Raw genomic sequence first — 12,167 nt, forward strand, 5'->3', positions numbered from 1 at the left:
GCGCACTTCTACAGGATGCGCCATTAGTAGTTTAAACTAGTAATGGCGCACTATGAGGCGGTGCACCATTAGTAGTTTTGCAAAAAAAAGAATAAAAAAAATTCAATACTGGCGCACTCCCTGTCTGGTGCGCCATTACTAGTTAGAACTAGTAATGGCGCACTTCGGTAGGATGCGCTATTAGTATGTATGTAAAAAAAAAATTATCACTAGTGGTGCACCTGTTTTCTGGTGCGCCATTAGTGTCTTCCACACTAATGGCGCATCACCAACTGGTGCGCCATTAATATATAGTAGTGGCGCACTACTTCCCTGGTGTGCCATTAGTGTCAATCCTATCTATAGCCATTTTCCTAGTAGTGGCCCGTCCCTAGCCCGAGGAGGCCAGCTCGCACGAAGGAGGACCCCTCGACACCCCTTGCTGCCCCACAAATACAGATGAAACATTTTGTTTAGGGGATTAAGGGGTAGCTAGCAAACCCCTTACATGACCTTTTCCCTAAATATGACCCCCAGCCCCAAAACTCCCCCCATCTGCTCATTTTTAGTTCAACCGTGGGCAGTCTGAGTGAAAAGCCGCCTGTAGCCTCCCGCTTCCTCACAATCTCCCTACCCGACACCACTATCCTTATCCTCACCGCCAGCCGCCCCTTCCCCGATGACCGAAGGAATGGAAATGTCGTCCCCCGCCACACCCCTGGGCACCATCATCGGTGCCAAAGACCCACCAGCGGTCATGAACACAAATTCGACATGCATTACCACTGAAAGAACGACGACAAGGGAGGAACATCATCGACAGCACATCGTCGCCGATGGTCATCGGTAGTCGCTCCGCCGTCACAGCCGTGCCATCCTTGCCTAAGCCGTCCGGCAAAAAGGACCGTCGGCCGTAGGCTAAGGCGGTTGGCAACACGGCGGTGGCGGCGATAAAGATAAAGAGGCTGTTTGGTTTGCGCCTATATCTGCCTTGCCAATCACGGGCTTGCCAAATAATTGGCACAGGATTTGGGCGCCCATGCCTTGCCAAAAAGTTGGCTACGAATTGAACTAAGGCTGCTGTGAGGGTGCGGGCGCATCAATTTTTTGGTCTCCATCCAAATGAGCGCCCAAGTTGGGTCAACGGCTAAAATTTTGGCATGGCGTCCAAGGCACTGATCCAAACAGCCCCAAAGAAGACCGCGGCCACCCTGACGCTTCCCCCTCGACCTACTGTGGTGTTGGGGAGTACTAAGCGGCGTCCTGCGGCCGCACCGTCACCCCTCTCACCTCCGTCGGCCGGGGACGAGGTGGATTCGGCCGATACCACGAGCACACACTTGGGCTCGATGACATTGCGATGTCGATGCCATGTACTCAAACGAGAGAAGCCGAGGCGGTGAACTGAGATCGAGGAGGTCGAGGAGAGTGAGTAACCAAGAGGAAGAGTAGGGCGGAGAAGTGCAAGATGGAGGAGGACAAGGCTTTTGTGCGGAGCTTGGGCCAACATCTTTCTTGTTGTCACACGTTCAAATTGTCTATGTGCTGTGTTGAAATGTGATCAACGAGACGAGGGACCCGACAAGACGAGGCGCCGAATATGCCGCACAGGATGGTGACCGCCGGGGCCGGGGCCGGGGACGGCGGACGGAGTGTGGCCAGCACGTCGACACGCTGGGCCATCGCCCCGCAGATGCGGGCGTGAGACGGCCATGCGAACCCGTGTGCGTGCCCACCACCCGCCAGGAATCCGCCGTGTCCCCACTGACGAGAGAACGGACCCCCTCCGTCGCCAGCGATCCGCCGCGGCGTCGATAAGGGGAGCGGATAGCGCGCGGGCGCCGCAGCCAATCAGCGGCCGGAGGCCAGCACGCGCCCCTCATCCCCTCCCGGATTCTCTTCCACGGCTTAACCCAACCCCCACCCCCACACCCAACCCAACACGCGCGCGCATTACAAAATTCGCCTTCTTCCTCGCAGACGCTCGCGGCGGCTCATCCTCCCTCCGAGAACGCGCGCACCGGCCGGTGGCGGAGAGAGGGGGAGGGTGAGAGGAGCGGCCGTGTAAGGACCTCTCCGCGCGCTCTCCGGTTTTATCTGTCTATCTGTATCATCAATCTGCCTACGGTTCGTGGGCCGGGCTGGGAAGGGAGGAAGGCCGCCGCTGCATTTTCTTGGTGGTCTGATTGATGATGGCGGGAGCGACGTCAGCCACGGCCGCATTCGCCGCCGCCGCTGCCGCCAGCGCCAAGGCGCACGCCGCGTGCCCCTGGGCCGTCGCCGCCGGCGGCCGGAGGCGGTCCGGCGTCGTCGTGCGCTGCGACGCCGGCGGGGATGCCCAGGCGGCGTCCAAGGCGGCCAGCATCACCGCGCTCGAGCAGTTCAAGATCTCCGCAGACCGTGAGTCCCCCTTCCCCCTCCTCCAATTTGACGGATACGATGTAAGATTGTGCAGGTTTAGTTTTAGTTTGGTGGTGCGCGCATTAGGGGAACTGCATTGTTCTCCCCCAGTTTTGCTTTGATATTTGTGAGCACATGCAGTATTCTTGATCTATCATTACTAGTAATTACTTGTGTTCACAGCCTGTCTGTTCAGGTTTACAGAACCAAAGACAATTGGACCTAGAGATTGTGTGATATCTCGAGGAAAACCTCGATTAGTTTTCTTTTTCTGCACCGAGTGTCGAAAGGTTCGCGAGTTCTAGTGGTAACTCATCTAGGAGGCACGCACTTCACAGATTGATTGGCAGACCATTAGCACCACAGTATGGTTGGTATAGGAGCTTAACAAAAAATGTGTTAAATTAGTGTTTGTTGCAGCCTAAATAAAGGAGCCTGCCTACCTGACTAAAATTGCCAATTACTAATAAGATCACACAACATAACAAGTTAAGAATGGACAGTGGCTGTTGCATGCTTCAGGTATCAGATATTGACCAATTACAGGAAAAAAGTGGGTTCAGCTTCTCTTTGTTGTTTTGTTCTGTAACCTGAGTCTCCTGCCCGCTAAAACTTCAAGATTCGAGATATGCAGTTACTTGATTCAGAATGCATATGTGTGCGACTCCACCAGTGTAAGCACACAATATACCCCTTATATAATTACAACATATCAAGAAATCATTATGTGGTGAAAGTAGCTGTTAAAGGAGCGGAACCACCGACGCATCTTTAATCAAGATCAGCTCCATCTAGTCGGCGTGGCGACCCTTGCTCATGAGGACTTTGCCCCGTGTTGCTTGGCTTTGCTTGTACACTAGTCCGATCGCCCGTAGAAAGTTGCTCGTTTGTTTTGGCTTAGGAGGAGGATGTTTAAGCACTACTTTTTCTTCCTACTCAAGTGATTTCACTTTTCTGCTTATTTTTGCTTGCTGTGGCATAAACTTCCATGCGGCGATTTGTGCTAACGAACTTCCTCTCCTCGTTTGATGAATGAGCAGAGCTCTTGCATCTGTGCTTGAAAAGGGAAATTTGTTATGGTGCTTTGTGCTAACAAACTTCTTTCGTCTTTCCCTTCTTTGTGCTTGCTTGCTGTGGCAAGCTGTGTAACAAACTTCTTTTCCTACTTTAATGAATGGGCAGAGCTCTGGCATCCTTGCTAAAAAAATGTTATGGTGATTTGCAGTCATCCGTTCTTTCATTTAAAAAAAGAATGTCTATTTGCAGTATGTGACAATGTCTTTTATTTTCACTATCAGGGTACATGAAGGAAAAGAGTAGCATCGCTGTGATAGGCCTCAGTGTGCACACAGCACCAGTGGACATGCGTGAAAAGCTTGCTGTTGCAGAGGAACTATGGCCCCGGGCTATTGCAGAACTCACCAGTCTGAATCATATCGAAGAGGCTGCTGTTCTTAGTACCTGCAACAGAATGGAAATATATGTGGTGGCTTTATCGTGGAACCGCGGTATTAGAGAAGTAGTAGACTGGATGTCAAAGGTGAGAGTTATTTGATCAAATGCTTGTTTGCCCTGCTTAGCTCTTTTTGGTTGCTCAAGAGCGCAGTATATTCAATGAAGCTCTAATGCTCATCATGCTGTTCTTTGTTGCAGAAAAGTGGAATCCCTGCTTCCGAGCTAAGGGAGCATCTCTTTATGTTGCGTGACAGTGATGCCACGCGCCATCTGTTTGAGGTATCCGCTGGGCTCGACTCTTTGGTTCTTGGAGAAGGACAGATCCTTGCTCAAGTTAAACAAGTTGTTAGAAACGGGCAAAACAGCGGAGGCCTCGGAAAGAACATTGATAGGATGTTCAAGGATGCAATCACGGCCGGAAAGCGTGTCCGCTGCGAGACCAACATATCAGCTGGCGCTGTGTCTGTCAGCTCGGCTGCGGTTGAATTGGCGATGATGAAGCTTCCAAAGTCCGAGTGCTTGTCAGCCAGGATGCTTTTGATCGGTGCTGGCAAGATGGGGAAATTAGTGGTCAAACATCTGATCGCCAAAGGATGCAAGAAGGTTGTTGTGGTGAACCGGTCGGTGGAGAGGGTGGATGCCATCCGCGAGGAGATGAAAGATATCGAGATTGTGTACAGGCCTCTTACGGAGATGTATGAAGCCGCTGCTGACGCCGATGTCGTGTTCACAAGCACGGCATCTGAGTCCTTACTATTCACGAAGGAGCATGCGGAGGCGCTTCCTCCTATTTCTCTTGCCATGGGCGGTGTTCGGCTTTTCGTCGACATATCCGTCCCAAGGAACGTCGGCGCCTGTCTATCCGAAGTGGGGCATGCACGGGTATACAACGTCGACGACTTGAAAGAGGTGGTGGAAGCCAACAAGGAGGACCGTGTGAGGAAAGCAATGGAGGCCCAGGCAATCATCACCCAAGAACTGAAGCGGTTCGAGGCCTGGAGGGACTCGCTGGAGACGGTCCCGACCATCAAGAAGCTGCGGTCGTACGCCGACAGGATCAGGGCGTCGGAGCTCGAGAAGTGCATGCAGAAGATCGGGGAGGACAACCTGAACAAGAAGATGAGGAGGTCCATCGAGGAGCTGAGCACGGGCATCGTGAACAAGCTCCTCCACGGCCCGTTGCAGCACCTGAGGTGCGACGGCAGCGACAGCCGCACCCTGGAGGAGACGCTCGAGAACATGCACGCCCTCAACAGGATGTTCAACCTCGACACGGAGAAGGCGGTCCTCGAGCAGAAGATCAAGGCCAAGGTAGAGAAGACCCAAAGCTGAGGACTGTCCGTCTGTATATCTATCTACTTATACCACCCCACCCCCAGATAGAATGTCGCTATATTCTAATCCCAGTACAGTATTTTTTTTTATCCTCCACTTGCTGCTGAGTTCTTCTTGTGCCGTGAATTAGCCATGGCAGCCTCCAAATGTGTTGTAGAGGGAGAGGAGCGGCGAAGCATGTTTGCTCCGAAACTGCCTGCCTGTGTACATTAGTTACTGTGGCTGCTGTGGTTAGAGCCCAATTTTCAAGCTGTACTATAATACTTACTCTATTGGACGAAATAAACAGGATGCATTCGTTTTGCGTTAGCTCCTGCATTTGAAATGTTGAGCATTAATAACATTTTCCGAACTCTGAAGGTGCTCGGTCTGACTCCTTTCTTGAGTGTTATCGGGAGCGTTCAGATGTTGTCTCCCTATGAGGCCAAAGTTGCTCCATGATCAGTTGGCCGATTATCCTTTTGTTGGATCAATATATCAGATTTGCTATTTCACATCTAGATGTGAAATAGCCATCTCACATCTAATGTCTGAGCCGTTGGATCTAGCCTCTGTAAGATTCGCGCAAACGCAGGCTCGCGACTCGTTTGTCTCGCGCGTGGCCCGTTCCACGTCGTTGTTAGTTGGGGCCGGGTCGTGTTTGTTTTTCTCTCTCAGATTTTTGGGCTTGGGCCTCTGTTTTGCCTGTCCTCGCCTTGCATTCTTCTGCAGAGAGCGCCCATCGAGTTTTCCCTCTCGCAACCGCCGGTGGATGATACCACAAAGATTAATCTGGACGGTGCTTTCTCTCCGGGTAACTCCTTCAGTGGATGGGGCGTGGTGGCTCGTGATAGCTCCGGTTCTGTCCTCATTGCCCGAGCAGGACGTCAAGAGCAGGTTTTTGATGCCTTCGGCGCGGAAGTCAATGCTCTGGCGGCGGCGGTGACCACAGCGGCTGAGATGGGGATTGTCCGGGCCAACTTCGAGACGGATTCCAAGCTGCTGGCCGAGGCAATGGATGCCCATCGTGTTGATTCTTCGCCTTATGCAGCAATCATTGAAGATACAAAGTACCAGCTCAAGATGTGGTTTTCGAAATGGAGCGTTAGCGCATGTAGACGTACCATGAATTCTGTGGCTCATGAGTTAGCACAGATTGGATGTAATTGCCCACCGAACACGTGTGTCGAGTGGGATAACATTGTACCGCCCAAAGTGGCTGCTTGCGTGTCGGGCGATATGCCCGTCCGTCGTTGATCTATAAAGCTTTGCTTTCCCTCAAAAAAAAGAGCTTCTCGCACGCGACGGTGATTTTGGAGAGGGAGAAGGGAAGAGGGGGTAGAGACCCGGTGAATTAAGTTTCTCTTCTTGATTCTTGTAGTTTCTTTTCGATTTTTAGTACCATTCCCCTCTGCTTGTGTTGTATGTACCGCATGTTCTAGGGTTTGTCTCCGATCCCATCCAGATTTTCATCTGCTTGTTAATGGGGATCCTTCTGGCCTCCCCCCCCCCCCCCCCCCCCCCCCGGGAGGGAAGGGAGATTTTTATCAGTGGTCTTGGATCCACGTAGATGTGAGGGAGGAGGGTTTTATCAGTGGATTTGAACTATCAGTGGTAGTTTTGTGTGTGTTCAGTGGATTGGTAGGTGGTAGTTTATCTGGTTTTTCATTTTCTTGTCATTTTTTGCTATATTCAGTAGAAGTAGAAGTAGGTTCTCTGTGTTTGCAGTAGCTGATTAGGTTTTGATTGTACGAATTGAGGTTCAAGTTGTTTTGTTGGTTGTACGAATTGAGGGTTAACCATTTTTCTTAAGAGGATTAGGTGTGGGGAGCACTTCGCAAGGGTGCGTTGTGTTCCAGATGAGTTCCCAGAACTGTACTAGTAGGATATTTTTTCCGACCATATACTGTTGTTCTTCTTGATACTGTTGTTTGTAGATTTGTCTTTTGTTTTTGCCTGGCTCCGCGCCCATAGCTAGTAAGTAAATTTTGTGAGACTGGTGACACATTCAATTGGTAATTGTTTGCTTTTCTCGTCGTATTTTTTTAAGTAGGGGTGAACTAGTCATTTGATGGTTAACTGTTTTTTGTGTGTGTGTTCTGTCGTGATAGATTGTGTTCCATTTTTCCTAACAGATCAAGTAGGACTTTTCTCACATGTGGATGTTTATCTGTCAGGGTATATGCTTGTACTTTCCAAGGTCGTATATAACCTTTATACATGTTTTCTTTTTTCATGTATAGTATATGAACATCAGTTCTCAAAAAATGGGGATCCATCATAGGGGTGGGGAGCACTTGTAATGATGTGTTTGTGCTCCAGATGAGTTATCAGAACTGTACTAGTAGGGATTTTTTTGAACCATATACTGATGTTCATCTTTGATACTGTTTGTTGTGGATTTGATTTTTTTTTTAACTACCAGATGATGAGTCATTTTAAAATGGATGCAGAAACTGTACATGATATGTTCTATCATGCTTATTTTATAGTTTTTCATGGATGCAGAAACTGTACAGGATCAGTATTTTTTTCTGTAGCTTTTCATGAATGATGTGAGTCATGATATGTTTTTGTTGCATGCCCATGTCTGTTTCCATCATTTATCTTTGGTGTAATTGGTATTCTTTAGGAACTCACCTTTTTTTTTTTTGCTTTTTCAGCTCCGAAACCAGGATGTTGTGCCCAGTTTGCTTCGTTCATTGTGGGATGAACAACGGCAGGAGCTTTATTTCGGGATCTCAATGAAAGCTTTGCGGTAATGTCTGCTGCCACATTTTTTTGCTCTTTTTCATGTGCTCTGGATGTCAATGAAAAATCCACCATCGACTCGCAACTCGGATACCCGCCCTAGTTGTAAGTCCACCATCGACTCGCAACTCGAGATTTTTTTTTTGTTCTTTGTCTCATGACACTTGCAAATTGACCCTTGGCTTGCAACTAGCAATTTTTTCCGTCGGCGAGTTCCAAGTCTACTATCGAGTCGCAACTTGTGGACGTAGTTTTGTAATCGCCCCAGTTTGCAGGTCCACGGTTGACTTGCAACTTGATAACCGCCCCTAGTTGCAAGTCCACCATTGACTCGCAACTCGAGGGCGTTTTTTGTTTTGTTTTTTGTCTCATGCCACTTGCAAATCGACCGTCGACTCACAACTAGGTGGGTGGGGGTTTCCGTGTTCTTTTTGTAACCACGCCCTAGTTGCAAGTCTACCATCGACTTGCAACTCGGGGGTGGGGGGGGGGGCGTAGTTTGCATTCGCCCCAGTTGTAAGTCCACCATCGAGTCGCAACTCGGGACATAGTTTCTTTTTTGACTTGTAAATGTGGTTCTTTTCCCTAGTTTGCAATCGCCCTACTTGCAAGTCCACCATCGACTCACAAGTCGGTACCCGCCCTAGTTGCAAGTTCACCATCGATTCGCAACTCGGTACCCGCCCTAGTTGCAAGTCCATCATCCTCTCGCAACTCGGTACCCGCCCTAGTTTCAAGTACACCATCGACTCGCAACTCGAGGGCTTTTTTGATCTTTTTGTCCCATGTCACTTGCAAATCGACCCTTGGCTCACAACTAGCGGTTTTCTCAGTCCGCAAGTTGCAAGTCTACCATCGAGTCACAACTTGGGGATGTAGTTTTGTAATTGCCCCAGTTGCAAGTCCACCGTTGACTCGCAACTCAGTACTCGCTGCGAGTTGCAAGTCCACCATCGACTCGCAACTTGAGGGCTGTTTTTTGTTCTTTTGTCTCATGCCACTTGCAAATCGATCCTCGACTCACAACTAGAGGGGGAGTGGGAGTTTCCGTGTTCTTTTTGTAACCACCCCTAGTTGCAAGTCTACAATCGACTCGCAACTCGGGGGAAGGGGGCGTAGTTTGCATTCGCCCCAGCTGCAAGTCCACCATCGACTCGCAACTCGAGATGTAGTTCTTTTTTGACTTGTGAATGCGGTTCTTTTGCCTAGTTTGTAATCGCCCTACTTGCAAGTCCACCATCGACTCGCAACTAGGTACCCGCCCTAGTTGCCAGTCGACCATCGACTCGCAACTCGGTACCTGCCCTAGTTGCACGTACACCATCGACTCGCAACTCGGTACCCGCACTAGTTGCAGGTCCCCCATCGACTTGCAACTCGAGGTTTTTTCTTTTGTCTCATGCCACATGCAAATCGACCCTTGGCTCACAACTAGCGATTATGTCCGTCGGCCAGTTGCAACTCTACCATCGAGTCGCAACTTGGGGACGCAGTTTTGTAATTGCCGCAGTTTGCAAGTCCATCGTTGACTTGCAGTTTGGTAACCACCCCTAGTTGCAAGTCCACCATCGACTCGCAACTCAAGGTCGTATTTTTTTGTTTTTTTGTCTCATGCCACTTGCAAATCGACCCTCTACTCGCAACTAGGGGGGTGGGTGACTTTCCGTGTTCTTTTTGTAACCACCCCCAGTTGCAAGTCTACCATCAACTCGCAACTCGGGAGGGGGGGAGGGGCGTAGTTTGCATTCGCCCCAGTTGCAAGTCTACTATCGACTCGCAACTCAGGACGTATTTCTTTTTTGACTTGTATCTGTGTTTTCTTTTGCCTAGTTTGTAATCGCCCTACTTGCAAGTCCACAATCGACTCGCAACTCGGTACCCGCCCTAGTTGCAAGTACACCATCCACTCGCAACTCGGTACCCGACCTAGTTGCAAGTACACCATCCACTCACAACTCGAGGGCTCTTTTTGTTCTTTTGCCTCATACCACTTGCAAATCAACCCTCGGCTCGCAACTAGCGTTTTTTTTTTCCTTCGGCCAGTTGCAAGTCTACCATCGAGTCGCAACTTGGGGAAGTAGTTTTGTAGTCGCCCCAGTTGCATGTCCACCTTGACTCGCAACTCGGTACCCGCCCCGAGTTGCAAGTCCACCATAGACTCGCAACTCGATGGTTGTTTTTGTTCTTTTTGTCTCATGCCACTTGCAAATCGACCCTCGACTCACAACTAGGTGGGGGTGGGGGTTTCTGTGTTCTTTTTTGTAACCACCCCCAATTGCAAGTCTACCATCGACCCGCAACTCGGAGGAGTGGGGGTACTCGTAGTTTGTATTCACCCCAGTTGCAAGTCCACCATCAACTCGCAACTCGGGATATAGTTCTCTTTTTGACTTGTAACTGTGGTTCTTTTTCCCAGTTTCTAATCGCCCCATAGTTTTATTTTCATATCACTTGCCATTCAACCCCTCGTCTCGAAACTTTTTGGTGTTTTGTGTAGGTGTGTGATTGCCCCAATTTGCAAGTCCACCGCCGACTCGCAATTATGCACCAATAGTTCTTCGTTTCATGTCACTTTGCAAGTCAACCCTCGTCTCGCAACTTCAGGTGTTTTTTTTGTGAAGCTATAACTACCCTAGTTGCAAGTGCACTTTTGACTCGCAATTTTGTGGCCAATTTGTGTTGCAATTCGACCAGTGTGGGCCTGTAGTTTTTCTTTTCCATGTCACTTTTTGCAAGTCATCCCCCTTGACTTTTTGCAACTAGTTTTTTGTATATAGTCAGAACCATTTTTTGGTATCTTTTTTTAAGATAGACTTGCAAGTCGACGCCAACCAATAACTCGAGAGCCCCGAGTTGCTACTCATCAATGAATACAAAACTATGTTTTTATTTTTTTTTCATTTTTGTTTTTTTTTTGTTTATTTTTCGTAGCTGTCCTAGTGTTTTCAGTGACCTATTTTTTTCAGATCACAGTTTTGAGTTCACAAATTTTTACAAGGCAGACCCTCAAAATGCCTTTCCTTTTTGTAGGGGTACTCAACACAGGGTTCTGCACTGAACTGCCCGTTTTAAACTTTCTGTAGGGGGCTTTCTACAAAATCTCCAAAATAACAACGGCTCTCCAATAATTATCTGCGCACTGTTTGAATCGGTGGAGCAGAGGAGGAGGAAGAGACGGGGGCGACAAGCTCGAAGCCCATGGCGACCGAAATCGCCGGCGAGCGCTGCGCGGCTGTCGAGGCCTGCGGCATCCACACCGCCGACGACCTCTGTGTCGCCGATAAGGCACCGTCGTTCGGCCCTGCCTGCGAGCTCTGCGCGGCTGACGGGATCATCGGTATCGGCACCGTCCCGGAGTTCTCCGCAGCTGATTCTCGGCAAGAGGCAGTGAGTAGCTCACTTTTCCCCTCTTCTCCTGCCTGATTTTTGTTGGTGCGACATGCTCAAAATTACTGCCGCACAGCTCGAATTTTCGTGCTCTGGGTGTGCACAAGTAGGTATGTACGTTATTTTGAGCCACTGCGGCCCTGGATTTTTTGTGAGGGCAGCGACCCCGTGCCTGTGCTGCCCTATGTTTTGGGCTGGCGAGAATTTTGTATTTTCAGTGCTGTGATTCGATAGGATTTGTTGTTGCATAGGGGGTACAAGAGGTGAGGATGCACAATGAACTCACAGCAAAAAAGGCATGTCGTGCAAGTTGTTTTTCATTTTTGTTCAGTGCATATGTTGAGAGAGCATGCATCATGTTTTCAGTTTTCTATTTTTGTTCAGAGAGCATGCATCATGTTTTCAGTTTTCTATTTTTGTTCAGAGAGCATGCATCATGTTTTCAGTTTTCTATTTTTGTTCAGAGAGCATGCATCATGTTCAGAGAGTTTGAGTTATGAGCCAATGTTCAGAGAGTATGCAGCATGTTCATAGAGTTTGACTCATTATCTTCAGTAATTGTTCATAGAGCTTGCATCATGTTCAGAGAGTTTGACTCATTATATTCAGTAATTTCAGATCGTCGTCACATTTTTTACTGCTAGTCTTTCATCTTCAGAGTTTGACTAATCAGTCATTGTTCATTTCTGTTCATTCATAAAACCTGTCTGGGTTTTTGCACTTTTTCCTGAGCCACCTAAGCTCCTTTCTTGCAAAAAAAAAAATCTACTAACAAGACCCAGGTCTGCGTGCACATGTGGCCTTTTTCGTGTAGAAAAACAAACAAACAAAAAAGCCCAACAAAAACAAGGTCAGGTGGCGGGGGTAGCTGGCTGGAAGAG

At 48.9% G+C, this 12,167-nt stretch overlaps 1 protein-coding gene across 1 annotated transcript; it reads left to right on the forward strand.

Moving 5' to 3' along the window:
* Positions 1 to 1,920: 1,920 nt before the first annotated feature.
* Positions 1,921 to 5,478, forward strand: LOC125545411 (glutamyl-tRNA reductase 2). The gene is made up of 3 exons (XM_048709340.2): positions 1,921 to 2,379; positions 3,678 to 3,919; positions 4,033 to 5,478. Exons 1-3 carry the CDS (start codon positions 2,169 to 2,171, stop codon positions 5,164 to 5,166), a joined length of 1,587 nt encoding a protein of 528 aa, XP_048565297.2. The 5' UTR covers positions 1,921 to 2,168; the 3' UTR covers positions 5,167 to 5,478.
* Positions 5,479 to 12,167: the final 6,689 nt, after the last annotated feature.

This window comes from Triticum urartu, chromosome 1A (assembly GCF_056163025.1).
Source record: "Triticum urartu cultivar PI428250 chromosome 1A, HENAU_Tu73, whole genome shotgun sequence".
In the NCBI taxonomy this organism is placed as follows: domain Eukaryota; kingdom Viridiplantae; phylum Streptophyta; class Magnoliopsida; order Poales; family Poaceae; genus Triticum; species Triticum urartu.